This window comes from Nipponia nippon, unplaced genomic scaffold (assembly GCF_047370975.1).
Source record: "Nipponia nippon isolate SJK-2023a ecotype South Korea unplaced genomic scaffold, ASM4737097v1 scaffold_10, whole genome shotgun sequence".
NCBI lineage: Eukaryota > Metazoa > Chordata > Aves > Pelecaniformes > Threskiornithidae > Nipponia > Nipponia nippon.
In genome coordinates, this window is record NW_028262291.1 from 17,236,616 (window position 1) to 17,262,626 (window position 26,011).

General features: G+C 41.5%; 2 protein-coding genes across 6 annotated transcripts in view; both read left to right on the forward strand.

Moving 5' to 3' along the window:
• Positions 1-294: 294 nt before the first annotated feature.
• LOC104010830 (uncharacterized) lies at positions 295-10,868 on the forward strand. 2 transcript variants are annotated; one of them, XM_087745739.1, is made up of 10 exons: positions 295-438; positions 1,836-1,929; positions 2,768-2,899; positions 3,098-3,209; positions 3,814-3,887; positions 4,587-4,685; positions 5,685-5,719; positions 8,458-8,787; positions 9,270-9,318; positions 10,146-10,868. In XM_087745739.1, exons 1-10 carry the CDS (start codon positions 409-411, stop codon positions 10,439-10,441), a joined length of 1,251 nt encoding a protein of 416 aa, XP_087601865.1. In that variant the 5' UTR covers positions 295-408; the 3' UTR covers positions 10,442-10,868. The 2 variants fall into 2 exon arrangements, with proteins under 2 accessions (XP_087601865.1, XP_087601866.1); XM_087745740.1 differs by lacking the exon at positions 295-438 and adding an exon at positions 826-1,343.
• A 269-nt stretch (positions 10,869-11,137) lies between these two features.
• Positions 11,138-26,011, forward strand: part of CARS1 (cysteinyl-tRNA synthetase 1) — a 35,211-nt gene continuing 20,337 nt past the window's right edge. Inside the window, exons 1-9 of one of the 4 annotated variants that reach the window (XM_087745741.1) lie at positions 11,143-11,213; positions 17,119-17,364; positions 20,242-20,333; positions 21,208-21,296; positions 21,608-21,704; positions 22,161-22,259; positions 23,244-23,393; positions 24,615-24,755; positions 25,517-25,605. In XM_087745741.1, coding sequence (XP_087601867.1) covers positions 11,189-11,213; positions 17,119-17,364; positions 20,242-20,333; positions 21,208-21,296; positions 21,608-21,704; positions 22,161-22,259; positions 23,244-23,393; positions 24,615-24,755; positions 25,517-25,605 — 1,028 coding nt within the window. In that variant the 5' untranslated portion in view covers positions 11,143-11,188. Of the gene's footprint in view, positions 11,328-17,118; positions 17,365-20,241; positions 20,334-21,207; positions 21,297-21,607; positions 21,705-22,160; positions 22,260-23,243; positions 23,394-24,614; positions 24,756-25,516; positions 25,606-26,011 lie in introns of all 4 variants that reach the window. The other 3 variants (XM_087745743.1, XM_087745742.1, XM_087745744.1) reach the window with 3 other exon arrangements.

Consider the following 26,011-nt stretch of genomic DNA (forward strand, 5'->3'; position numbering starts at 1 on the left):
ATCCAGTTTATGCGTTTTTGGAAAAATTCTTCTTCCGTCCTTTGCCCCTCTTTTTCGTGATCAGCGAGTAGCCCTTCAGCAAGGACACGTGAGCTTTGGGTGGAGAGGCACGAATCGGGCCATTTCCTAACATGGTTTCCTCCTGCTGCTAATAGGTGCAAAGCCTGGTACCGGGGCATGTCCTAACTCACGACGTCTTCCTTGCCCGCAGCGGGTGGGCAGCGTGCTATTGCGGCCCACGCTCCCTGCTTGCCGCGCTTCTCCTCCCCGCGGGCTCTGAAGGCCCGGAGCGGCGGGGGCGGGGGGCGGCCGCGGCCCGCCCCGGGGGCGGATAAAGGGGCGGTGGCAGCGCCGCGGAGTTGGGCCGAGGGGAGCGGAGCGTGCAGTGGAGCCGTGCCGGGAGCTGCTATGGCAGCCGGAGCGCTGGCGGGGCTGCTGGTGAGTGCCGGGCCGGGCCGGGCCGGGGCGGGGCGGGGCGGGTGGAATCTCGGGCCGGGGCTCGTCCGCCACCTGCTCGCCGCGACAAATCCCTCCTTTTGGGGGGGGGGGGAACCAAACAACTTCCTTCAAGTCCAGCGTGGAGGAGCCTTGTGGGGTTTTCTACCTTCCTCTTCCTCACGAGACTTTAGTAACTTAACTTAACTTTTACTTAGTGTTGCCTGAAGTTTCGGGAATCCCGAGTTAACGCAGCTCTCCTAAACCTGAAAAGGATAAGGAAGCGCAGCTGCCGTGGGGGTAAACCCAGCGCCAGACTCGGCCCCGGGTTGCGGGGAGCCTCCTGAGCGGGGGGGGGGGGGGGGCAGGTGGCGCTTCGCCCTGGCGCAGCCGCTGCCGCCCTTCCTTCTCTCCTCGGGAAAAAGCAAATTACAAGTCAGGAGTGAGCTCTTTACTAGTCCTCACGTTATCTGATTGTGAAATTGGTGGTTTTCTAAACTGCGCGATTATGGGGAAGACTTTCAGTCCCCCGGGGAGAGAGTTGAAAGAGCGGAGCTGCGGGAGCCGGGGAGCGGGGGCTCTCGGTTTCAGTTTAGAAATTGGCCGCAGATGGCAATTACCGACGGGGCGCTCCGCGGCCGTCCCTTCCCCTCCTCTTGCCTCTGCTTCGCCGCTTTCTCTCGCGTGTGCGCTAAGCGAGGGATGTACGGCGGTGGCCCGGCGCCCGCGGCACGGAAGCTCCCCGCCCCTCTCCTTGCGCAGCACCCGGCCTCCCGCGCCGGGAGGTTGGGCAGCGCCTCCTCGCCGCCGGGCGCCCCGCTCGGGGTGCGCATCCCGCAGGCGGCTTTAAAAGAAAACCCCAAAAAATCCACCACCGGGTTCCTGATGGAAGTACTCCTGTGGCTACAGTAAGTTATTTTTGTTAATGACTCAACTCCTTGCTTTCTGGTAAAGATTACAGAGCCAGCGAGAAATGTTGGATGGGATCTTTGGGGCGTTTCCTCCATTTTGCTGGAGGACGACTAATACTGACCCTCCTGAATTAAAAAGACTGGAGGAGGGAGAAGCGCATCCTTTGCACAAGGCTGAAGCCTCAGCCTCTGAAGTTCAATTGCAGTGAATTAGTAAAAAGAGAATAGAAGTTTAAAATGGAGGTGGGGATGTGGGGCAATGGTTGCCTAAAGCCCATCAGCCGCTACATGGTGCTGCTCTAACCCCAGCCTTGTGAATGTAGTTACCGCTGTGAGCGGCACACTTAGCAGAAATTAGTTTGGGTTTCCTTTGTGGTTTCCCATAAACTTCTGAATGTGTTTTCAAGTCTTTACAGGAACGTCTCCCCGAGATGGTTATCGTGTCCTGGGAGGATGAATCACTCAAACACCTGTTTGTCTCTGCTGTAGGTTATGCTGCTGATAATGGCTGGAACCAGAGCAGAGGACTGCAGGGAGGGAGAATACTTAAATGAAGGTCTCTGCTGCCTGTCTTGTCCAGCAGGTAAGACTTCAGGCAGTTACAGCTGATGATGGCCGTGTTTTTTTTCCCCATGGAGATGACTGCATCACTGTTGGTTTTTTTTACACTTCATCCGGTGAAAGTATAAGCCCAGTTGGAGCTGTGGTGGCTTCTTGGTGCTGTTAAGGCCGGACTCCATTTTGAAGCCCCTTGCGCAATAGGCGATGACTGGGAGATATGCTTGGCAGCAAGCCAGGAAACCTCTGGCCCACGGTTGAGGATGAAGTGTTCGAAGTTGGGTGTTGTGTGTTTGGCTTTGTGTTTTTTTTTTCTTTGTTTTTTTTTAAAAAAAAAAAAGCTAGTTAGCACAAAGACCAGACGTAGGGGAATTCTGATGTTTCTGTATCTGGAGGTAAAACTTTGATTTGACTTTGTTCTCCCCTCCTTGCTCAATGTGTGCATAGTTAACAAGCTTTGTGCCAAGAAGCATCCTGCCCTTAGGTAGAAAGGGAGGGTTATTAGGTGTATTTGAGGATAATTCAGACAAAGGAGAAGAGAGGTTTCTACAAGCAATTCTCCCTGTGCCTGCCATGCTCCTTCAGAGGACTGACTCCACTGTGAGTCATCATCGTCCCCGGTGTGTCCCAGCAGAGGCCTGGCTGGATGCCTCGTTTGCCACCCCTCCCTGCCTGAGTGGCAAGCTGCGAACGTGCCTCCTGATGCAGCTGTGCTGCTCAGTTCATGTGGTGTACCGCTCACTTGCAAGGAGAGGTTGAACTTTCACCAGAAACGGCTTTGCGTTGTAACATCCTGTTATAATCCTCTGCCTGTTAAATGACCCCTTGAGACTGCTGCCGCTGCCGGTTCTCCTCTTCCACAGGTACTTACGTTGCTCAGCACTGCAGCGCTTCGCATTTGAGAGGAAGGTGCATCCCTTGCATCGAAGGAGAGGGTTATACCGCCCATGAGAACGGCTTGGAAGAATGCTTGCCGTGCAGGCAGTGCAAAGAGGGTACCAAGCACAATTTTGATGAAACCTTAACCCTTTTCCCCTTTTTTTAATGCGGAAAGCCTGGTCCTCTGGGTTTTTGCAATTCCAGTCATTGAGAATATTGAACTTATAAATAAGTTTGTGGCCTGAGTATAATTTTTGCGCAGTTAGAGAGTCACAACTTTTATATTTATTTTGTAATTTATATTTTATTTTTAGATCAGATAACTTTGAGACCCTGTACTCTGATGCATGATACTGAATGCCAATGCAAACAAGGGTATTTCTGCCCTGTTGAGGGCTGTGAAATATGTCAGAGATGCAGTACAATGTAAGTTTGATAACGAATATAAGTGACTATTTTCCTTCTAGGGACCATTAGAGCTGTGGCCCAATCTGTGCCAATACCTAACACATGTTATTAAGCTGTAAATAATTGCCCTGAAACCAAATGGCATTATTCATGCATTTAAATTTTAGGTGTCAAAATACGTGAGGCTGAGACCTAGAAAGATACGGATTTCGGTATTGTGCTTGTTGCTTATGGCTGTAAGCTTACACTTTTCTTGTCTTCAGATTAGTACTTCCCCACATACACACTTGAATGAGCTTTGTAGCAGCCAGTCCAAAATTTCGAGAGGTAGAACCACCTGTTGAAGGAAACTACCTGTGCATGAATAATGCATCTACTCGGTGGGTTTTTTTTTTCCCCTGCCACTTAGAGGCTAACATACATGAGCTTTATCTGCTTTGCTTCTATTTAATCTTGTAGTATTATCTTGGGCTGTTGAAAGGTGCACTTCTAACAAAGTTATCTGTTTATGCATGTTCTGTTCATGTCTCTAAGCTCTGCCCGAAAAAAAAAAACAGGCCTGGGCAGAGCTGCATATTGCTCTGGGAATGTTGATACAATCCTGTGTTGCCATCCACTTCAGGTGTCCAGAAGGGAAAGAAATTGTGCAGAATTGCAACGCTACTATGGACCTAGGATGTGGCTTACCTGATCAAGGTCTGGTACACAAATACAAATCAGCTTGGTCTGTGGCTTGAGGCTAATAACACCAGAGCAGCCTGTTAAACAGTGGTTTGAACTACTGTAACGTGTTTCAGAGCTTCTGTATTTTGATCTGGGAATTACTTGCTAGAGACAAGTTCTCAAAGGGCTTGGAGTGACAAACCATCTTAAATTTCACTCAGTGAAAAACTACATGTATTGCCAGGGTTTTCAAAGTTGCAACAGTGATGCTGTTGAAAGTTATGGACAGTGCAAAGATTTCTTTCATGTTTTCTATGTCTGAGGAGCTGCATATGGAGTGGCTTTCTCTTCTGCTGTTAGATAGCTTCTGCCAGACTAGAGAAAGAAGGAACCGACACTACCAACACTACAGCGCCTGAAGCTCGCTGCTATCTTTTGCGTACTTGTTTCCCTGTTCTCTTAAATATCTCTTCAGAAAGCCTTGTAGAAGTTGTATTGCAGCTATGTACGGAATCCCCTGCTGCCTTTGGGATAATGATGTGCAGTGCGAATGAGGACTTGCATGTTCAGGTCAGCTGATAGTCCCAGTGCCTTTTCCAGGACAAGCTAGCTGGGTCATTGTACGACTGCTGAGCTTAGGTTGTTCTCTAGGACAGCAGGGAAGACTTGCACTTCAGAATATCTTGTTTGGGGACTGCTTCAGCACTAATTTTATTCCTTTCTCCTTCACAGGAAGCACGGCTATTGTTTGTGTTATCGTGATTATTTTGGTGGTTGTTGTTGGTGGTTTGGTGCTGTTCTTTGTATGTAGAAAGCTGAAGAGTGACAAAGGTAACTGCTTGATTACTATCCATAAACTTCCCAGAACTAGGCAAAGCATGCACTAAGGCTATCCCTGGTTTTTGTGTTACTTTATAGGCGACCTGTTTAAGCTCTAGCTCGTTTAGTATGTCATTCAATTAAGTAACTTCTGTATAATGGAGACTAGTCTTGTTCAGTAAATAAAATGCATAAACTTTAACTATGAGCTTTCTTCCTTTGCTGACAGATGCCTTTGCTTCAAAGCAAGATTAGTGTAATGTCCTTAAAAGGACTCTTCCTATCTACTTGCATTGTATTGGCAAAGAATGAGGAAAAATCTGTGTGTGAGCTCAGACTTATGGGGCAAGAAGTAGCAACTAACTAGATAATTAACTGCTTTCATTCACTGTGTTTGGCTGTGGAGATTTCTTCTACAAATTGTTTTCCTTTCATCATCTGAGCCTCTTAACACGAATGTTAGGTTATAAGTCCTGTAAGAATTAATTTTATTTTTTTAGTGGAAATTGAGATGTTTTCCTGAGAAACTTTTCTTTCCACTACTGCATATTAAAGTGTTTTGCAACTACTTTAGTTAGAACAATGTTGAAAACTATTCTGAATTTTGAATGTTAACTTTGTTCAAATCATGTCTTACTGATTGTATTGCAGTAAAGACAATTTCTGCCTTTTCTTTGTATTGCAATAGCCCATAAAAGTGCTAAGAAGCATAAGCTAGAGGGGTGGGGGCTGAAAGAGTGGCTTAAAAGCCAAACTGCATCTTGCAGTCTGTATTTTACAAAGTGGGACTCTTCATCCCCTGTATGAAGGCACAGGGTTTGTGCTGTTGCTGGATGCTAAGGGAAGAGCTCTCATGAAATGTATAACAGGTCGAGGAAACTAAATGGCTTGTATTGGAGCTTTCATTTGTGTTACGAATGTGTCTACTGCATATAAATCTTGTGTGAATTCAGCTATGTTTAAGTTGCTGCAATTCCTGAAAGTTTCTTAGACACTTATCTTGTTTTACAGCTGCTTCAACTGACAAAGATGCAGAGAAAGGTCTGGTAAGTATATGATGGATCAAGTGTTTCATCTCAGTTTTGTGCAGCTTAATTGTACCTGATACACAGCTCTCAGTTTTTGTCTCGCTGTAGACCTCTGGTAGGATGCGTTCCTGTGATGCAACAAGTTTGTGATTCATACAGGGCCAGATGTTAGCAAGGGCCTGATGCATTCATTAGCTGCATGTGTCCAATGCAGTTGGCCTTTCCAGTACTTCCTGTGGAAACATTCCAGAGTCTGTGGCCAGCATGTTTTGAAAGTGGAAAAAAATTAGGCTAAGTGCAAGCTTTCACTTCAAACTTTCTCCAAGTGATGCCTTGATCGAATTAGTTCTTTGCCGCTTCATGCATGTATTCCCCAGACAATGTCAGATATTGCTTCCTTACATGGTGGTGGTCTAGCTTTCCTTGCATTTTGACTACAACATTTTCATAAGACTTACTTCTCTTGATCCAGCAAAGTGACTGAGTCTTCCTGCCTTTGGGCTCGTGTCACAACCTACAGACCAGGACCTGGCAGTCTAACGTCTTGGTCCTAGACAGTCCCATAAGACAAGGAGTTCAGGGCTCAGAGCATACCATTTCAGAAGGACATCCCTGAAAAGGGTTTACCAAGCTCAGGCTGGCTGCTGGCATATGTTCCACTTTAAAGCTAGGTTCACCCTGGTCTCCTGTAGTCAAACACTATTTCAGAGCCTTACTGTTTCAGTCTAAAAAGATTGTTGCTAGTCTAGCGTTTTGCAAGATAAATACAAGACTAGCTTGTATTTAGCTAGTCTAGTTTTAACTTCTCTGTTTAGAAGCTACACTCCTAACAACACAGTGAGGCAAAAATGATCTCAGTCTTCACTAGTAGAGTTAATGATGTGTAACACCAAACTGTAAAACAAATGTTTGTCTTGATGAGGATCTAAGAAAAGCATTCAGATTCCTCTCGTAGCATGTGTACAGCACCTTCTTCTCCCTGCTGCCTTTCTTGTCCCCCACCCAATGCATGCATTACTCACATGGTGTGTGAGCTCTTGTCTAATCTTACTATTAGACATTTCAAGTAATTAAATGCGTCTTAATTATGTCACGCATACTTGAAGACTGAAGAAACAGAAGTGAAAGATCTGTTAAAAACATCACCTTAAACTCTTCTCTTTTTTAAGGTCCATAAGTGGCTCAAATATGTGAATCACCCATGGGTTTTTGTTGGGTTGTGTCTCCCCTCACGCCCTGGACAGATTCGCAGCACTTCGTCTATTCGTAGAAGCTGATGAAGAAACATGACAGAGAACCTGGTCAAAATGCTGTAGCATAGGAATAGGCAAATATCTCTTTAGTTTGAATAAAATGGTAGTAGAATAGTGCAATCACAAATTGGCGTGTGGTGACGCTTAGGTCTGATGTAAGAGCTGTCACAGACTTGAGTTGCGATGTCTGCACACGTCAAGTGTTCACACTACTGTAACAAAAACCTTATTTGCTAAGGAGAGTTACACTGATGCGGTCCTGCGACCAGGCGTTTTGGCACCAACATGCTGTCCTTTCCAAAGTACCAGTGAATTTATACTGCTGTAAAAAAAAAAAAAAATACTGCTGATACTTTTATTTCATTCAAAAATAGAGCAGCAGCTATTAGTCAGCCATGCTGTGTACCTTCTGTTGCTCAGCTACCTATTTAAGAACTATTCTGTATAAATAGGATCAACTTGTTTAACCTGTTTGCACCCTTAAACAGAAAGTGGATTCAGTGAGGATGATGTGCAACTATGTGTGTGATGCGTGGGGTGGTCCCCCTCACATCCCTGCTTACAGATGTTGGTCACTTGCTGGTGTCACACATGGGTCACTGACCTTGTGCAAGCAGAAATCGCACTGGCTTACGCTCATGGGGGAACTGTACCTTAACAAACACAAGTCTCATTGGAAAAACAGTTGCTCCTCTCCCTCATTTTCCACCTTAAAAAAAAAAATAAATCCTAAAGCATTCCAGTTTTAGCACTAGCTGATATGCTAGATAGATGCTGGTCTGCTTTGTACTTGTACTGTTCTTGATGAGTTGGAGCTATGCTCCCTGGTATGTGCTTGTTTAATGTATTGACAATGCTAAAAACAACGCAGCCCTCCTCACTTGCTTTTCTCTTTATCCCCTCACAAAAGCTATGCAATGTGCATTGGTGCTCGCTGGCTTCTTTCAGCTGATTCTGGTTTGTGAATCGGCCGGAAAAACTAATCAAGCCAAAAAAAGCCCAAGCTAGCACACTTACATGGAGTTGATAGGCTATTATCAGCTCGGCAAAAGCACTGACAGCATCAGCCTTGATACAAAGATAGGCTTGAGGCCCCTGTTGCTGTTAGGTCAGCTCAGGTGCAGCAAGGCAATTTAATTTCCTCCTGCCTCAGGAGGGGTTGCATACCTTCCATGCCTAGAGACGAGCAAGCAGCAATGCACGCCAGTGAAAGCATTAGGAAAAGTTTCCTGCGTTTGTTGTGGAGGTAGCCTGTGAGCCTTACCCCACAGTCCAGTGAGAGCAGAACAGCCAGCAAAGCGGAGAGTTTACACTCTGAAGCCATTTGAAATCCAAGTCTATAAAGGCTGTAAATTTTACATGTTTGTAACTTTGCCAAATTAGCAGCTCTTCTATTATTTCTCTGACATCTGGTGGCTTCAAGTATTCTATTTTCTTCCTCCAGACTGTCCTTGAAGGCCTACCTATGAAACATCTCTTAAAATATGTTCTTATTCTTTACAGGAGTCTGAGGGCAGTACTGAAAGCCTCATTTTACCAGAAGTGGAGACACCTGCAAATAACGCAGCCAACCCAGAGGGTGAGAACTCCGGTGAGAGCCCAGAGGGCCAAGCACAAACCAGCATTAACTTGGAAGACACATCACCAGAGAAAGAGTGTGTTGCGCTTTCTGAACGGGGCACCGTCCTGTGCAGGGGTTGGAGGCGCCACATGAAAAGGTGCTGGAGGAGGATCGCTGAGTCTTCACTACCAGCAAAAACTGGGCAGAATCATGCTTTTCATCAGAATGCCCCGTCTAGCATACCAAGTGGTAGGATGCCAGCAAATCATATGGTAAGTGTGTGTGTGTGTGAAATTATCATTGCATTTTCTCTGATACACGTGTAATTTCAGTTGAGGTCTTAACTATTCCTTGAGCGATAGATGCTGCTTTCAGGCAGAACAATAGGGAAGAGGAGGCTTTGTCTTAAAGACGTAATAGAAGTATGGGAAGCGATATCTTGGGAAAGCAAACTTCAGTCCCTCATTTAATCTGCTCTGTCTCTCTCATCTCCCTGTTCAATATTTACACAGAAGCTATTCTTTTGCAATAGCAACAAATGTGTTACCTTGTTGCCTCACTTCAGCGCTAGTAGCATGGCTGTTTCAGCCTGCAATTTTCTTTACTCAAATACCTTCAGCTGTACTGTGAAATCTGCCCCCTCCTCCCCCTTGTTGGCCTGTGTGCTGTGGAAGCGAGCTATCAAGTAGCTCAGGAATAATCATGAGTGAAGCACTCTGCTATGTTGGAGTAACAGTCTAATTTTGTATTACAGGTACGAGAACCAAAGTGTCGAATAATTGTTAAAGATCTCTCTCAAAAAGGTAAATATTCCATGAATTGGCAGTACTTGGAGTTTGTTTTTTTCTGATGACTTTAGTCTACTTAAGGAATAGTGTAGAGAGGCTAATGAATGTTGCTTAGAGCTATAAGGCTTTCAGTTTATTGTAAAATATGCTGAAACAGGATTATTACTACATTTGACAGAAGCTGTAATCCCTGTGGCGAACTATTGTACTTTAAAGCATGGCTTTTCTGCACAGGAGTACAGTGCAGTCACACTTTTAAGAGTGGTACAAAATTTTTTTGTATGTTTTAAACAAGTCTGCATTGCAGCAGTGTATGCTGCCTTAATGGGTGAGGTGTAGGTCAGAGCAGGAGATCTTTCTGTCAAATGTCCGCTCAGATGGAAGACCGCATCGCATCCCCATACATCTATCTGTACCCAGCAAGTTGATGTGCTGGATGTCCAAGCAATGATTTTTGCTCATGCTGGTCTTGGCGTGGCAAACCTGTTCCAGTAGCATACTGAAGTGGTTAAAGCCTACTGTTGAGTAGCCCTATAAAGCTTAAGTGAAGACATGCAGGCCAATGAAACCTTCTTCAAAACCACCTTTACTGAATGGTGTCTCATCTTAAGAGACTACTTTTGAGATACATAGACTGATACCTTTAGCTTCTTTCAAGATTACTCAGTAGGAAACCTATTTGTCCTACTGCTTCTGAGGTGCCAATTCTGGTCTTGCTGCTGCTGTTTGGTCTGTGCATGTATTGGCTGAAAATTAATGGGAAAGCATGTGCGTTAGCTATGAAAAAAATCTGTATTTTAAAACCTAAGCTGATGTGTGTTGTGTGGTTTTTTTTCTTTCAGAACTGAGAGATAGCTTTGGGGCCTTTATAAATGAAGTACCACCGAAAAAATGGAAGCGGCTTATGAGAACTCATCTGCAGGAAAATGATATTGTTAAAATTATTTATGACTTTCCTAATGATATAGAAGAGCAATTTTATCAGATGCTTCTCATGTGGAAAAACACACTGGGAGAGAAACAATGTATTATTAAGTTACTGGATGAGTTAAGGTGTCTCGATACCAAGGCTTATGATAACGTATTGAACACTTTAAAAAGTAATAACATTATAAGTAAATTAGAAGCTACAGATTAATGTTTACCATGAACTTCAAAAATGCTCCTGTGTACATATATATGTTTACAAACCTCCTGTAAATGAGGACATCAACAAACTGCTCGTAAAAGTGATGGCATGGACTTGATATCCTCCTCACCTTCACGCGGGGAGCTGGAAGTGATTTAACCCCGTCGGTGTTAACACGGACTCCAGTTGTGATGTTCACTAAGGTCTTTTGAGTTGTATGATATTGAACTCGGGTGCCGGACGCCAGCTGGCGCTTCCCTTCATGTGAGGCAGGACCGTGCTGTTTGAACCTGGGCAGTGGGAATGAAGAGGCTGCTGCTGGTTTTGAGAGGATTGCAGTGCTTTGGTTTCAGAAACGATTGTGTTTTGTTTTGTATTGGTATGATCAGAACCGTTAAGTTTGAAGCACAGCAATAAAAGCCCGGTTGCGCCAGAAGCTGGGGTTGACTCGTGGACTTTCTTGCCCGAGGGTGGGAGGTGATGTCAGGGGAGCCCGTTCCCGGTCAGTTTTTGTAGCCGCCCGGCTGCGGTGAACCCCTGCGACACAACGGCGGCTCCTGAGGAGAGCCCGGCCGCGCGACGACCGCCCAGCGGCCGCCCGCTTGGCGGGAAGGCGGTGTGGGCGGTGCTTCCCCTGTTGCCGTGGTGACGCGGGGAGCCCGTCGGAAATAGCGTAGAGGCGGGCGGGGCGGGGCGGGGCGACGCTTCCGGGCACGCTGTTGCATCAGCTCGCGAGCGAGGGGAGGAGGCAGCAGGATGGCAGCGGCCGCCGCCGAGCAGGGTAGGTCAGCGACCGGCGTCGCGGAGGCCCGGCGAGGCGAGGCGAGGGGTCCTCCGGGCTTGTCACGGCTTGGCGGGGGTTGGTGTCACGGCTCCGCCGCTGTCACGGTGTCAGGTAGGCGCCATGACGTCAGGCGGAGCGGGGAGCGAGGGGGAACCGCCGACCCACTGCCCTGTCACGGCGGCTGAGGCGTCGGGGCGGGAAATGGCGGCTGGGGGGCGTTGGGGCGTCGCCCTGGCGGCCTCCTCAGCGCGTCCTTCGGGGCCTGCGGCGGCGGGGTCCCCCCCCAACGGGGGTGCGTTGGGGGAGACCCCGCCGCCGCAGGCCCCTGAGGTGGGAGGCAGGCAGCCATCACGACGTGGGGGTGCGTGCCCCTGGGGAGGTCACCCGTGTCCCTCGGTGGTGGGTGACACATAAGCAGCTCCTGATGCCACTTCAGGGTGTCAGGAGCGAGGAGTTCGAAGCGTAGCGTGTGCCTGGGTCTGTATGCGTACAGAGCAGTGGGAAGCGTGGATCTATAGGTGCCGGTTGCACCTCTCACACTGGTGCCTATGGATCGGAGGACCTCTGGTGCCTTGCAAGACCATGGGAGGTGATCCACATCGTGCCCTGCCTCTAATGTAAAGGTTAATGATGACACATGGTGATTTGTGGAAAAAACTCGGAGCTTCTCAGTACTGAAGTTTGCAAACAGCTGTTCTCCAGCGTGATGGGTTTGAAGAGATGTTAGGTGGCTGCCAGACCGCTTAGTCAGTTGTGTGCTTATCAATCACCGCATTGTCTGCTGTCTTTCGCCTGCCTCTGTCTCCCTTACCGTCTTTCCTAGTCATCTGTGTTCACTCCTGAACTCATGTCTGAAATTTTGACTTTTCTGGACTTTTTTTTGTGGTCGTGTTTTAATGATGGGTTATACTACGCTCTTCCATATGGAAGGAGGGCCAGGGTAGTCCTATAATTTTTGACACTACTGTAGCAAATGGCAACTTGGAATACCAGTCATACAAGTATGAAATACCATTATGGTATGTAAGGGATTGGAAATTTCTGTCATTCCAGTTAAGGACCTGTAGATCCAAAGATTTCCCCATTTTTCTTTGTTACCGAAAGTTACTTCTTTTCTTTGTTTATCACAAGTAATGTTCCTCTGTCAGGGAGTCCAGAAACATTTATCCTTGTCATGGGACCGTTTTTTTCCGATGTGTTTTCAGTATCTTAGTTAAGTTAGGGGGGGAAACCCCCACCAAAGGCTCAGTTCAGGAGCACTTCAAGAAACTTTTTAGTTAAGTTTATTAATGGGCAAATAGTATTTGCTTTTTACTTAAGTTGTGATTGTTACATTTAGTTTCAGTTCAGGAAAAGTGGAACTCCTAGGGCTAAAGTGAATAGGACTGACAAGTTCTTCCTTGGTGGGATACTCCCATCTTAAAAATCCCTGCTGTGCTAAAAGCCTCTTGATCCTCATGTGTGAGTCTTGAAAAGTCCTTCATCTCTCTGTCTCACTGTGTGTGCTGTGTCTTGCACAGATGAGATAGCTGCATTGGTTCAGTTCTTCTGAAATTTTTATGGAAAAGGATAATTTGTCTTGGCTGAGCACATAGTTGGACTTCTTTCCAAAGCTACTAGAGTGGCTAGCCTGAATGATAAATGGCCAATTTGGAGCCATATTAATAATGAGGCATGTTACACTTATCTTTTATGAGTTGTTTTAAATCTGTGAAAGCCAAGTTGGAAGAGAAATGTCATTTTGAAATATTCAGAAACGTCTAAGATTTCTTCTCAGAGAATGCCTCTGCAGAAATCCCAGAACATTTCAGCTGTCATCTAATTATGACTGACAAGGTTAGCAGGTTCAGGGAAGCCCAGGAAACCTAATTTTTCCCTGAAGCAAAGTAACTCCCTGTTTTTGCGTCAGCTAGCTTACTGCCTACTTTATGGCTTTTCTGTGTTTACTTTTCTGTCAACACCTTCAAGGAGCAGAGGTTTTCATTTTCAAGTTAATAAAAGTGAAATATTTTCATCAAATTTGATAGTGTGTGGATTACACATCTTGATCAAACTTGAAAAGGTATTTTATGTGCAAATAAAATGTAGAAGCAATCTTATGGCTTTGAGTCTGTGTGTTGCTGCAGTCTTGCAGACAAATTCCCAGTGTCCTTAAGTAGTCTCCAAAGCACTCCGTGTATGGAAAGAAGAATGTGTGACAATTATATCACCCAAAGAGATCGTACACCGGCAATTATTGTATAAGAACTGTACAAATGTCTACAGAGGAATTTTTTTGAAACAACTTTTTAATGCAAGGGGAGTGTTACATTATTAACATTCATTCTTATGATTTTTCAAGGTTATTTTGCTACCTTTCCAATACTTGTGCTTCATGCTTATTTTCTGAACGGAGTTGCTCTTGAGTGATGTGATTTGATGTCTACAGATCATTCCATTCACATGAGTTAACATTCAGTGTTATGCAACAGCTCTGTAATACTCCTGCGTTTCTGTTGTCAAGAAGACACTTCGTAATGCAACTGAGTAGTAGCAACTGTAATTCTTGTTTTGGGAGGGGCAAAAAATTGCAGTCAGAGAGAAGGGCTGTTTATTAGCCTGGTTTGCTAAAGCAAAAAAGGTAAAGCAGCTCAGACCTATTTGTGTCCATTGGCCCTTCTCCCTCAATAGTTTTTGAATCCATTGATTGGTATTAATTACATTTGACAGTGGGCTGCCTCTTGCACACATTTGGCAGACTGAGCCAAGATGGGTTGGAGCTGTACGAGAGGATGGGGATACTGAAGCATATGGGGAGAGGGGGTGAAGCACTTAGGAGGTACCAGGAAATATTGTAGTGGGAGTGTGTGATGAATTGAAGGCATTGCGAGACACTGAGTGGGGGGGAACTGAGGATGCAGGATATAAATCACAGAAAAACAAGATTCTGTAGGTTTGCTACTTTTGTTTTTAGTAGTGATAGAAATTAAATTGGAAGAGACTTTTATATAAAGATAGTTTTGACTGATTTCTTTTGCTTGAAAAGAAATGGTCCTCTGGTATACCACCTTCCAAAGGATACAGCGTTGTTATTCTTTCTTCCCAGGAGAGCACCCTGTGCTTCAGGAGAAGAGCTTTTGTTTTGTTAGTTCAGTCCAGTTTGGATCTACTCACAAGAATGCCAGAAGTGAGAATGATTTTGTCCTGTATGTACTGAAGTAGGATGCTCAGAGATGTTTCAGAATTGCACTCATCGCTCAGTACTCTCTCAAACACAGCAAATTGGCTTCTATCTCTGCATCTGACTGCAGCAGAGAGTAGAACACACCTGTGCTAGCTTTAAGCTAGCTATCATGGTTTAGCCATCAGTCTAGAAAAGGAAGTTTGGAGCTCAGCACAGCCTGTGAAACCAATGTGGGAAACTCATATTGGTACAGTGAGTCTGCTGGGAGCTCAAGTCTGCTGTGGCTCAGCTGCTGCTGCTCCCTGAGAAACCCTGTCAACAGCTGCTCAGGTGTGTTCATGCTGTACTGCACTTGCTGTGGTGTGCAGTCGTGGACGTGAGTTTGGGCTGAGTTTGAGTCAGTGATCAGTCTCAGCATAAAGACATCTTCCTGTTAGGTTCCCTGGGCTAACTGGTTTCTTTGATGTATTACACTTTCAAATCTGCTGTTGCTCTTGCACCTAGACATAACGTCAAACTTTATAATTTCGAGTATTAATGTGCGTGCCAAGATTGTTCAAAGTAATTTTGGCTGCTCTGCTTATCAGGGCTGAGCTGGTACCAACATTCACAGGCAGTATTTGCCATCTCTCCTCACCAGAATTAGCTTGTACAAGTTCTGTCATCTTTGTTGTATTTGTGTGTAAGTTTGTGCAACTTCCCTTTTAGATTGGTTTACAGATGTGGTTGGAAAGCATTTATATTGTTTCAGATACACTGACTTGCTTCCCATTAGCAGCCTGGTGTGTGAATAATGGTTATAATAATGCTAATAATGCTTTGCAAATGGAGTGTTGCTTTCCTTGCAATAGATCTCTAAAGATCTTTTCTTTGAGATATAGTTTCATTTCTACACAGATCATTTCTGTAATGCCTTTTTTTTGGCCTTCTTCCTCATGGACACAAGATTCACATTCAGGGAAGACTTATGTCTCGGGTTTCCATAGTTAATGAACATAACTATTTCAAACTATTTTGTGCATATAAACATATGAAGTTCTATGATGATAAACATCAGTAAATATTTAGGAGCCTGAAAAGTTTATAGTAAGTAAAATTAACTATGTGAGTCGAAGCTGAATCCCATTCAGCTGGGTAAGGCAAGCCCATAAGGTCTAGTTATGAACTGTTATTTACTTGTTATTCCTTATTTATACTGAACAATTACATGGATAGCCCTTGAGAAGGATTGAGAGTTTACATGAATCTGGCTTTGCTTTTGTGTATGAATTTTAAATATCTTTTGTGACCTTTGGGTTTTTTTTGTTGGTTGGTTGGTTGTTTTTTTTTTTTAATTACTGACCTTTTTTATTAGTTCTGCTGGTGTGCCACTATATCTCACTTATACTCAGAAGAGTCAAACACAAACGTACGTGGTATCTAGCTGCCATTTCCCTGTCATCTTGAGTTCTTGTAGAATATTTTATATTTCCATATAGGAAATGAGCTGCTGATAAAGTCTTAACTGATGATACTTGGAAAAACTTTTCAATTCTGCAGTTTCTCACATCCTCTCCTAGCCATCACTTACCCATCTACTTTTATCCTTCCCTTTCCAAGAGCATTGGTCTATGAGCACCTCCAATGCTTTGGGAACTCCTTGTGCAGAAGATGTTCATACTACTGTAAGAAGCAACACTTGTGGCAGTGGTCTCTGTCGGTGTTTGGGAGCAGGGACAGGTGTTCTCATACTGCCTCTCTCACTTTACTGCTCTAGGACCTTGACGACATCTTAAATTACCTTCTTGGCTGACTACCTAAGCAGGATATCGGCTTAATATTTATACAGTACTTTGAACTCGAACAGAGTTACAAATGTTGAATCATTGCAGGAAAATATGAATGCTACGTTTACCTAATGTCAGCGCTAGCCCAGATGCCATAACCTTCACAGTGGTTTGTACCCACTGACTTGCACAGGGCTTGCTGTGACTGTGAGCATCCCCACCAAGTCACAGAACCCTTCTGCTGCTTCCTCCCTGTCCCTGCATTTGTAAAGATGAAATATAATTGAACTTGCTTTGCCTGTATACCAACTAAATCATAGAATTAAAAAATTGTGAGGGAGGAGCATGATCTAATATCCTTTCTGTTCGTTTGTGTAAATCTTAGTAATTATAAATATTATTCATATGTCTGAGGAGAGAAAATGGTATAGGAGAAGTATGGAAATATACAGCAACAGCTTAAGTTTTGAGTTGTTAGAGCGAGTAGGAGTAACTGAGCATCATGCTGGGAGCTTGCATGCAGGCACCAGTCCTGCAAAGATTTAAGGATATGCTCAACTTCAGTAGATGTATTCACAGCCTATCCACAGTATATAAAATTAATCATGTTAAATATTTGCAGTACGAGTGTTTTAGCAGCATGGAAAAGAGTGACTGATTAGGTTTGCTGTGTGTGAAGAATTTTCGCCAATTTCAAGTAGATAATATTTCTTCATGAAAAGGACCTGTGCTTTTGTCCTTATTACTCTTTGTAAAGATGTCTCCAAACAACTTGTCACAGCATGAACATAATCCTATCAATAGGAAACATATAGTTATTCAGTAGCTTGTATTAAATATATTTTTCTCAAATTTCTTGTCAGTTGCCAGAGCTAATTTAGAGGGGGAGATGTATAGTATAAGGATATATTTTGGTCATGGGATTTCCTTCTTCTTTTAATGCTGACCAAATGTCCTGTGCCTCTCTTTACAGCTTCCAGCTACAGTTTTATTCTGAGCATTAGTGAAGAGGAAGCCAGGGTGAAGGCTTTGAACGAGTACCTGAGCACTCGTAGTTATATCCAGGGGTTCACATTTTCACATGCAGATGTGGAGGTATTCAGAAAGTTTTCGGGGCCACCTGTGGACCAGTATATCCATGTTGTCCGGTGGTACAGACACATAGAAGCAATCTATGATGGCAGCAGTGAAAAAAATGAGCCTTGTAAACTTCAAACAAGTGAGTAATATGAAACTGGTGGGCAGGTTATAGACTAGCTGACATTGTATTGGTTTTTATTGCTGAGAATTCCTAGAAGTTCCCTTTCATACTCTCTTGCACGCTTTAAAATTTAACGTATCAACTTGTATTCGAAGTCATGAAATTCTTCTTGCATACGGTTACTGCGTAATTGATAGATCCTGACCTATTTGAATGTTAAAGCTCTGTTTCCACATTTCTTTGATTTTAAAATTCCTCAGTGTACAGAATTCGATTATGTGTATTTTCTTGAAAAAACTAGCCGCTGGATTGTAAAAGAATATGTGGGTTTTGGCTTGTTCCCTAAAGTATCAGGATTTGCTCAGTCCACTTTTTTTCCTCTGCAAGGGTAACTAAGTCGTTGTTGTATAATATACAAATTCCTAATAAAGTACTGAATACTGCCTCTTACGATTGTTATTAACTCTGAATTTAAAAAAAGAATGTTTGGGGTTCTTTTTTAGCCCTGGTAATTTAGGCATTGCTGGTGATTTGAGGAAATACTAACTGGTTAATCTAGGTCATTGTGTAAGCATGGGTGCTGGCATTTTTGGGAGCTGCATCACTCTCCTGAGTTGTTTTCCAATGAGCTAGTCTAACTTAATTGCTTTATAGTGAGATCCTTGCTCAGGGAGTCATGAACTAATTAATAATAATAACACAGAGCTGTTGTATAGTGCCTGCAATACCTACAAATGAATGCATAATGTCTGTCATTTTTGCTGATGGTTGTTGACTAATATTACTCCAATGCCATCTTCTCACAACCTCTCATCATATGTGTTCTCAATTCCTAGCAGACCAGCAATTAAAATCAGACTGCTGCGAGTAGATTTTGTATATGTGTGTGTGCCTGCATGCGTTTGTGCTGGTTATTGGTTTCCTTTCAGCAGTGAAGGGATGTCAGCTGTACTGCTGGCTCTGATAGCAGATTTAATGCCACTAACTACAATTTGTCTGCAGACTTTCATGGATCAGGGTGGAGCAATAAGAGAAAAGGTTTCTGTTTTCCTGTCCATGAAATCTTTAATGTTAAGTCTCTCTTTCTGAAGGGTTATGTCTTGTTAACTTCATGATCTGTGCATATGTATCAGAAGTCCTGAAATGGTGTTCTGCAGTGTTCACTATAAAAATGACATGTCAATCTGCCATACTTGTTAGACCTTGGATATTTTATCAGTGTTTTTTCAGGTGTATCGGAGAGCTCCAGGGGTGGATTAGAGCAACTGAACTTCAGTTCAACCAGGGGGAAGACTATAGCTGGCAGAGACATATTTGAACAGATTAAACAGTATGCCTTTTACTTTGCCCTTGGTGTCCCTGCAGTGGATATAACGTGACACCTAACTCATAAACTGAGAACTTTAGGGTGCGGTATCTGGGATTTTTCTTATGTTTAGTGTGGTTGTAAGTAAAGAAAGCTTTACAGATTTATCTTTTATTAGAGTAACCCACACAGGCTTCCTTCCCTGAGGGAAATGTTAGCCGCAATTAGGCATGCCAGCGTAATCTTTGTAAATCAAAGAGTAAACAAATCCATACCTTGGTATATGGTATGTGTTATGGATAGACTGCTCTTGAACTTGAGGTATTCTGTTCAGAAGTACCTCATACAATGAAATGTTTAGAATAAACATATATTTTCATGCATCCATAACCTGGAGATTAAATGAGTCCATTTGTGAGACAGAGTACTACAGTTAATATCTTTTTTTCTTATTTAGGCAGTTATTCGAAAAAGGAAGATGAGGAAGAGATTAAATTTTTTATACCATGGATGTTTACGTTACTTGAAGGTTTTCAGCCAAAATATTCATACAAAGATATCAGGGAAACAGAGTTAATGAAGAGCACCCCGAGACACATGATCAGAAAGGCAATTTTATTGTCAAAACAAATAGTTTGTATAATATTTTAATTGCAGTTAAAATGCATACCATGAGAATTCCTAAAGACAGTGCTGTGCGTATTAAGCTGGCAACCTTGCTGTATTTTTGAATTTCCTGGTTTGCTTTCATTCCTAGTTAATGTGATAATTAGTTTAACATCATTACAGCTGTAAGCAGCCCTGTGCATAGCAAACTGCAGCTCTTCGACAGATGGCATACTCATATTTTTGTTCGAAAAAAACATGAGTTTAACAACTATGTTGCTTCTTAAAAATTTTAAAGAAAACAAATGCAAGAATATTGTCACTAATATTACCCTGAGTTTTATTTATTCTCTTTAATGGCAAAATTTAGCCTCTTGCTGAATTGGAGCGTATTTGTGGTAAATGAGTGTGTTCAAAAATGCCTTGTGTACATAGCAACAAGGTATGATAAAAAGCGGAGGTTCTTTCTAAACCTTTCCGTCTCCCCTCCCTATCACTCTGAGTACACATACTCTGTCAATATTGGCTCTAGAGACTAACCCTGGTCTCTGGAGATTTTTTGCAAATTCTGTATGAGATCTGTGATATGCCGTCACAGTGAAATCAGTGGCGTTGCAGAAAGCCCAGGACTGCCATAACACTTTATTAATAATTTATTAAATTTCAAAGCTCTTGTTAATGCTTTAACTGAATTGCGTGCTCTTACTTTTATACCCCCTTTCTTCCTGTTACCTGGATCAAAAGTTAATAGGAATGGCAAGTCAGAGAGTAGAAAGTAAACTAGATTGAAATAATTTTCTTTGTTTTTCAGTGGCTTTGTAGGAAGCTCTAATAAAAGTAGTTGGATTGGAGCTGCTTTGTCTAATTATATGTTTTTTTCTTTTGAAATAACTTAATGATGCGATAAGGAGAAAAATGTTATACTGCAAATCTGTTTGCGGAAAATGTCTTTTCAGTTCTCTTTAAACTATTTTTTCCCCTAGGTAAAGGTAAGCGTGTGCAGCCCCCCTGGTCTCCCCCTGAAGGGACAAAACATTCTAGGCTCTGCCTCTACAACAGCCTGACTCGCAATAAGGTGACTAAATTAAAGAAAAGTGGAGATTTCCATAGAAACACAAATAGAGAAGTCATCAAATGTTTGTTTCTTCAGTGTTTACCCTATCAGTAGACAGGTTTCTGGGTTGTATTTTGTGGAATGTTAACAAGCATGTGCCAGAGATGTTGTGTCAGTCAAGTGTGTTTGCTGGGCAATTGTTATAATACACAAAATAAATATACAAGTGTGTGTATGTGTGTGTATATTGCATAATATATAGTTCCCAATTGCAAGTTATCATCATGCAAAATAGCCAGGGGTTCAACTGTAATACACGTAAGTATAGGCAATGTGAACAGAATAAAATCACAGTTTCTTTCTTTAGATGTTTTCTGTGTAAAAAAAAAGTCTCGCCAATTATGTTATTGTAATATCAACCGGTAAAACTTCTTATGGTCTTGTTTGGAGGTCCTTTGGGAAAGAGAGGAAATATTAAAAATACTAATGTTATATGGGACATAGTATCCAAGTATGTGTGAAATGATTATACTCTGTAACCTCTTTCAATGCAAAAGAAAGCCTGATCTTCCCTTTTACAAAACAAACTTGAATAATGCTTGAATTATTACTGAATAATAAGCTTGAATAATGCCCTGCCTAGTCCAAATCTTTGTAATCTGATATTTTGATTGATAAGAATGCAGATAACATAAGCAGCCACACCCTGTTATCTCTCTTACATTATACATCTAGTGGTGATCTTTTCTTATGGTAAAACTGGGAATGGAATAACTATTCCTTTTTTTGTAATTATAATTCACGTTTTCATGTTCTAATCTCCAAATGTGGTATTACTGGCCTGAGATCATGTCTTCAATTTCTTCTTATCACTGTACCTTCCCTTTCAATTAAGGAAGTATTTCAGCCTCAGAATGGAAAAAAGGTCTTGTGGTATTGCTGTGGACCGACAGTTTATGATGCTTCTCACATGGGACATGCCAGGTACTGCAGTTCTGTGTTTTGATACAGGTAATAACAGTGCCTATTGGAAGCAAAATATTAATAGAAAAAGGTACTTTATTTAGATGAGTGTATTACTGGAAAATAGTCTTGTTAGACTCAACGCTTGAGATTTAAGATTAAAAGCATGTTACAATATTATGTCATTGTGTGATTAAAAACTTACTAGTAGATGAGGGAAAATTAAAACTGCAGTAACATTATTGACTCTGAGGTTAAAGTAGTTTGTGCATAGAACAGAAATAGGTTTGAGGTGTTCACTAAAAACACCCCTATATCTTTTATGATTTTAGGTCATACATCTCATTTGATATCCTGAGAAGAATCTTGAGGGATTATTTTAAATATGACATTTTCTATTGTATGAATATTACAGATATTGATGATAAGGTAAGGTCTTTTTAAATTGCAATCTAAAATACTGTACTTTGAGCATGGAAGTCAGTCGTATGTAATTGCCGTTTGATAAGCCAAGATAAATCTTAACACTTATTAACTTAGACATACATTTTGTACACAAAGTCATTGATTTTTCTCAGTTTTGTAGCATTCCTATACAACAAAGCCTGTATTCTTGTATGTAAATGAGTGTTGTCATAAATAATGAAGACTAAGCATTTTACAAAGATAACTTATTTATTTGCCTGTTGTTGGGATACCTAATTAACTCTGAGGTAGCTGATTAACTATGTATGGTGTGTTTAATTTGTATTACTGCATATAATTCTTGCAGTTTGTTAAAGTTATAGGGATTCTGAAATGCCTTTGGTACATAATAGATTTTATTTGTATTTTGTATAACTATATGTCGCTTCACAAAGATATATTCATGTTTCTGCTTTGTAGATCATCAAGAGAGCAAGACAAAATTACCTTTTTGAACGGTATAGAGAGAACAAATCAGCACCAGATCAGCTACTTGAAGATGTTAAAACTGCCTCAGAGGTGGGCATGGTATTTAATCCCTGCTAGTGTCTTAGGTTCTTATGCAATAATGTAGCAAAGCATCTAAAAAATGCCTCTGACTTTGCTACCTCCTTAAACTTTCTGCTTGTTTCAGTTATTCTATTGAACTGGTACCACACAAAATGTTACTGGAACTGCACATCACTTTGGTTTTCCATTGTTTTAGAATTGACAAGAACTAGCCGCGTAAAAGGCATGCCTGATTTGTATGTCCATAGAACTTGTTTGTGAGTGTGTGTATATTGTTGTTGGGGTATTGGGGAAAAAGCTCAAAAAGCATTTGGATGTTTGTGTGTTACAACTCAAACTTTAAAAATAACTGTTTAAAATAGTTTTTAAACAGTTGTATGTCCATGTTCTTTTAAAGCTTGTGAGATTTCTCTTCTGTACCATTGATGGCCTTGGAAAGAGCAAAAAGTCTCCAAAGCTTTAGGGATTTAATAAATTGTGTATGCTGGACTGAACGTGGGGGAAGGTGATTCACTGGCCATTTTTAGAATAACAGATCATAAAGAGATTATCAGTCTAATGAATTGAATACAGGCCTGGGAATAGGAGGCCTGGCAATTTTGCCCAACTGTCATTGTCTGACATATTCTCTAAGCATAGCATTTAATCTATGTTTCACATTATAGCTTCTTCTTTTTAGATTTGTGATAATCAACTCTCTAATTAAGGTGATCAACTGCATAGAAAATGAAAATTACTGAACAACAGTAATGATGATGCAGTAACTTATAAAGTCCGTCTGAAAAACTGAATTCGGATGTGAACTAAATTATTTTGACTTCACCTTTATTTCTGATGAGGAGTATGCTTCAGTAGTTTGATATCAAACCTTTTTATGTAGCATAATGTATTGTTCATCACTAGCAAGGTACTATGTGGCTAAGATAATACATTGTGTATGGAACATAGCACCACTGTACTGCAAGTTGCTTTCTAATTTTTTTTTAATTGTAGCTCTTTTCAGTTAAATTAAATGAGACAACAGACCCAGATAAAAAGCAAATGTTGGAAAGAATTCAAAATGCAGTGAAGTCTGCTTTTGACCCTCTACAAGAAGCTGTGGAAGCGAAACTCCCTGCAGAAGAGATCAACAGATGTCACGAGGTCAGTTTGAGCTCCTTTTTAAATTATATTTGGCTTATAATTGTTAGGGGTTTTAAAAATAATATTTAGCTGATAGTAATTCCCGGAAACATTACGGAAATTTTTATTCATGAAAAGAGGAATGGTGTGCATGAGGACTTTTTCGTACTTTGCATTCAGTACAGCAAATTGATCCTTGAATTCAACTATATAGTTTTTGGATGCTGTTTTTATCAATGACTTTTTTTTTTTCCCTCCCACTGTGATAACTACTCAGTTATTTTTACCTTTCCAGCAGAGTTTTTTCTCTGGCATATATTTAGACTTTTTCTTTGGCTTTTTTGTGTTGATGGATTAGTTTCGGTATAAATTACTGAACATGCGTTTATGACATTCCAGTACTGGTGGCAGTTTTCTACACAAGTGTTTCCATCTCTGATCAGAGAAGAAAATACATCCCAAAAATTATGCTCAGGATAATTTTTATCCAAAGACCATTACATTTAGTGACAATAATCCTGCTGACTTTACTGGGCTTTGGTACTGTCCGGGTAACCAAGTCAGTCAATATAGCTACTGTCTTTTAGTAATTGGTTTCCACTTTCATCTTTCAGATTATTTGTGATAATTACTGTAGGAAGCATAGGGTATGTGCTCCTTTCTTGAGAAGACTCTCTTTCTAAATTATCTTTTTAAAAAAAGTCCAGCTATTCTAATATTAAACGCCTTTATAAAAGTGTACACTGACCTAACAATTTTAAAAACAACTAAAATCTAAGCAATCACACCTTTTGGGCTATATCCTATTGTAAAAAAAAGTCATCTTTTAATATAAGACTGAAATGTATCCTTGCTGATGTTCAAATTAGTCTTTCAAACACTTTTTAGCAATGTCCACAGTAAGGCTTCTGTTAGGATTATCCAGTCGTAATGGGGGGAACAGATGATGTGATATAACTGCAAGTCCCATCCAGTGTTTACAGCATAAATTCCACATGCCTATTTAAGTGATTGATATCAAACCAGATATCGCTTATCAGTTTATCTTCCTTCCTCTGTTTATTTCATCCATATTTATGAAGGGCAATATGATAAAAATCTGGTAGAAGCATGGATTACTCTGTATTCATAGCCAAGTGTCTTTTTTCTTCAGCAAACCTTTCTGTTCAGAATAAGGTCTTTCTCCAGAGTTTAAACGGGGCAAGTCTTTGATCAGTTGCACTTACAATTATTGTTTTATAGATACTGTTGGAAGAAGCCAAGGATTTGCTGTCTGACTGGTTGGACACAAAATTTGGCAGTCAGGTGACTGACAATTCCATATTCTCAAAGCTCCCCAAATTCTGGGAAGGGGAATTTCATAAAGATATGGAAGCACTCAATGTAAGTAAACAAACTGTTTTCTGTTCTAAAAGTGTATGCGCTATGCTTCATAATACCCAGAATACAATTCGGCTCCTTAACAGCTTTCAAAACCTTCATATTTCAACCTTATTAATAAAGTATTTCCTTTAACGGGAATAGGTAGCTGTTAAATCAGCACCTGTTCTGTTTCCATCCCAACAATCTTAAATCCATTGTGCATGTTACCAGAGCCAGTTAACTGGTGATCAAGTTTGACGAGTGCACTCCATCCCTTCCCCTTGGTGTAACATGGGCTTCTAAAATGATCCAGAAGTTTGAGATAGAGTCTGTTAGCTGCACAAGAGAGCTCTGCCAGCCTCGGCATTTAGACTGACTACTTAGTCTTCAGCCACTAAGAAATTATGTGATGATAACAATCAAGGACAGATTTGTCTGTTACAGTTGAAATGCCGTGTCATGTGCAATGGTTCAGATCAGTGAAGGTTTATTTATTTACCTGCAAATCAGAGGGACTTACTGCATGTTCTGTCAGAAGTGCAATAAGCAGAAGAGCTGGCATCTCCTGCAGTAGTTTGTTGTTAACACTGCCTTAAGGGCTGAGGAAAAAATGGCCACAGCACATTGTTTCAGGGCAGAAAGCTTGAAATAGGAGTCTTAGATTCTACTGTCACTTGCTTTTGAGCCAATTTTTAACCAACGTATAATATATATATTTGATGCATATTTGCATATGCATAAATATTTCTATATACATATAAAATTCTACTTTTTATCTATAGGTTTTACCTCCAGATGTTTTAACACGGGTTAGCGAATATGTGCCAGAAATTGTGGATTTTGTGAGAAAGATTGTGGATAATGGTTATGGGTAAGTTTACTACTGGATGCTTTTGTTGTGCGCTTATACTGTGTCAGAGCTAGAATGATTGCTTTCAACTTAACTGTGAACTGTTTCTCTGTTTTTATATGCAATAGTAGTCTTTTCCAGAAGTAACGTTTAATCAAATAAAGAAACTTCACATTCATCAAATAGAGAAATTTCAGGTTCCTTTGCAAAAGACCTCTTATTTCTCACCTGATGAAAATGTGCTATTCTATACTTCCTATGATGTCTTACAAAGATAGAAGTTAGACCATTAAATTTACAGGGTGAAATCCTCATTGATTAAAATAAATAGTCCCATTCACTTGAACTGTGTTTGACTCCTGGCCTTCAGCAAGGGGTTTCAAAAGTGGATACTTGAGTAGATGGCTAGAAATCATTGTAAATAACA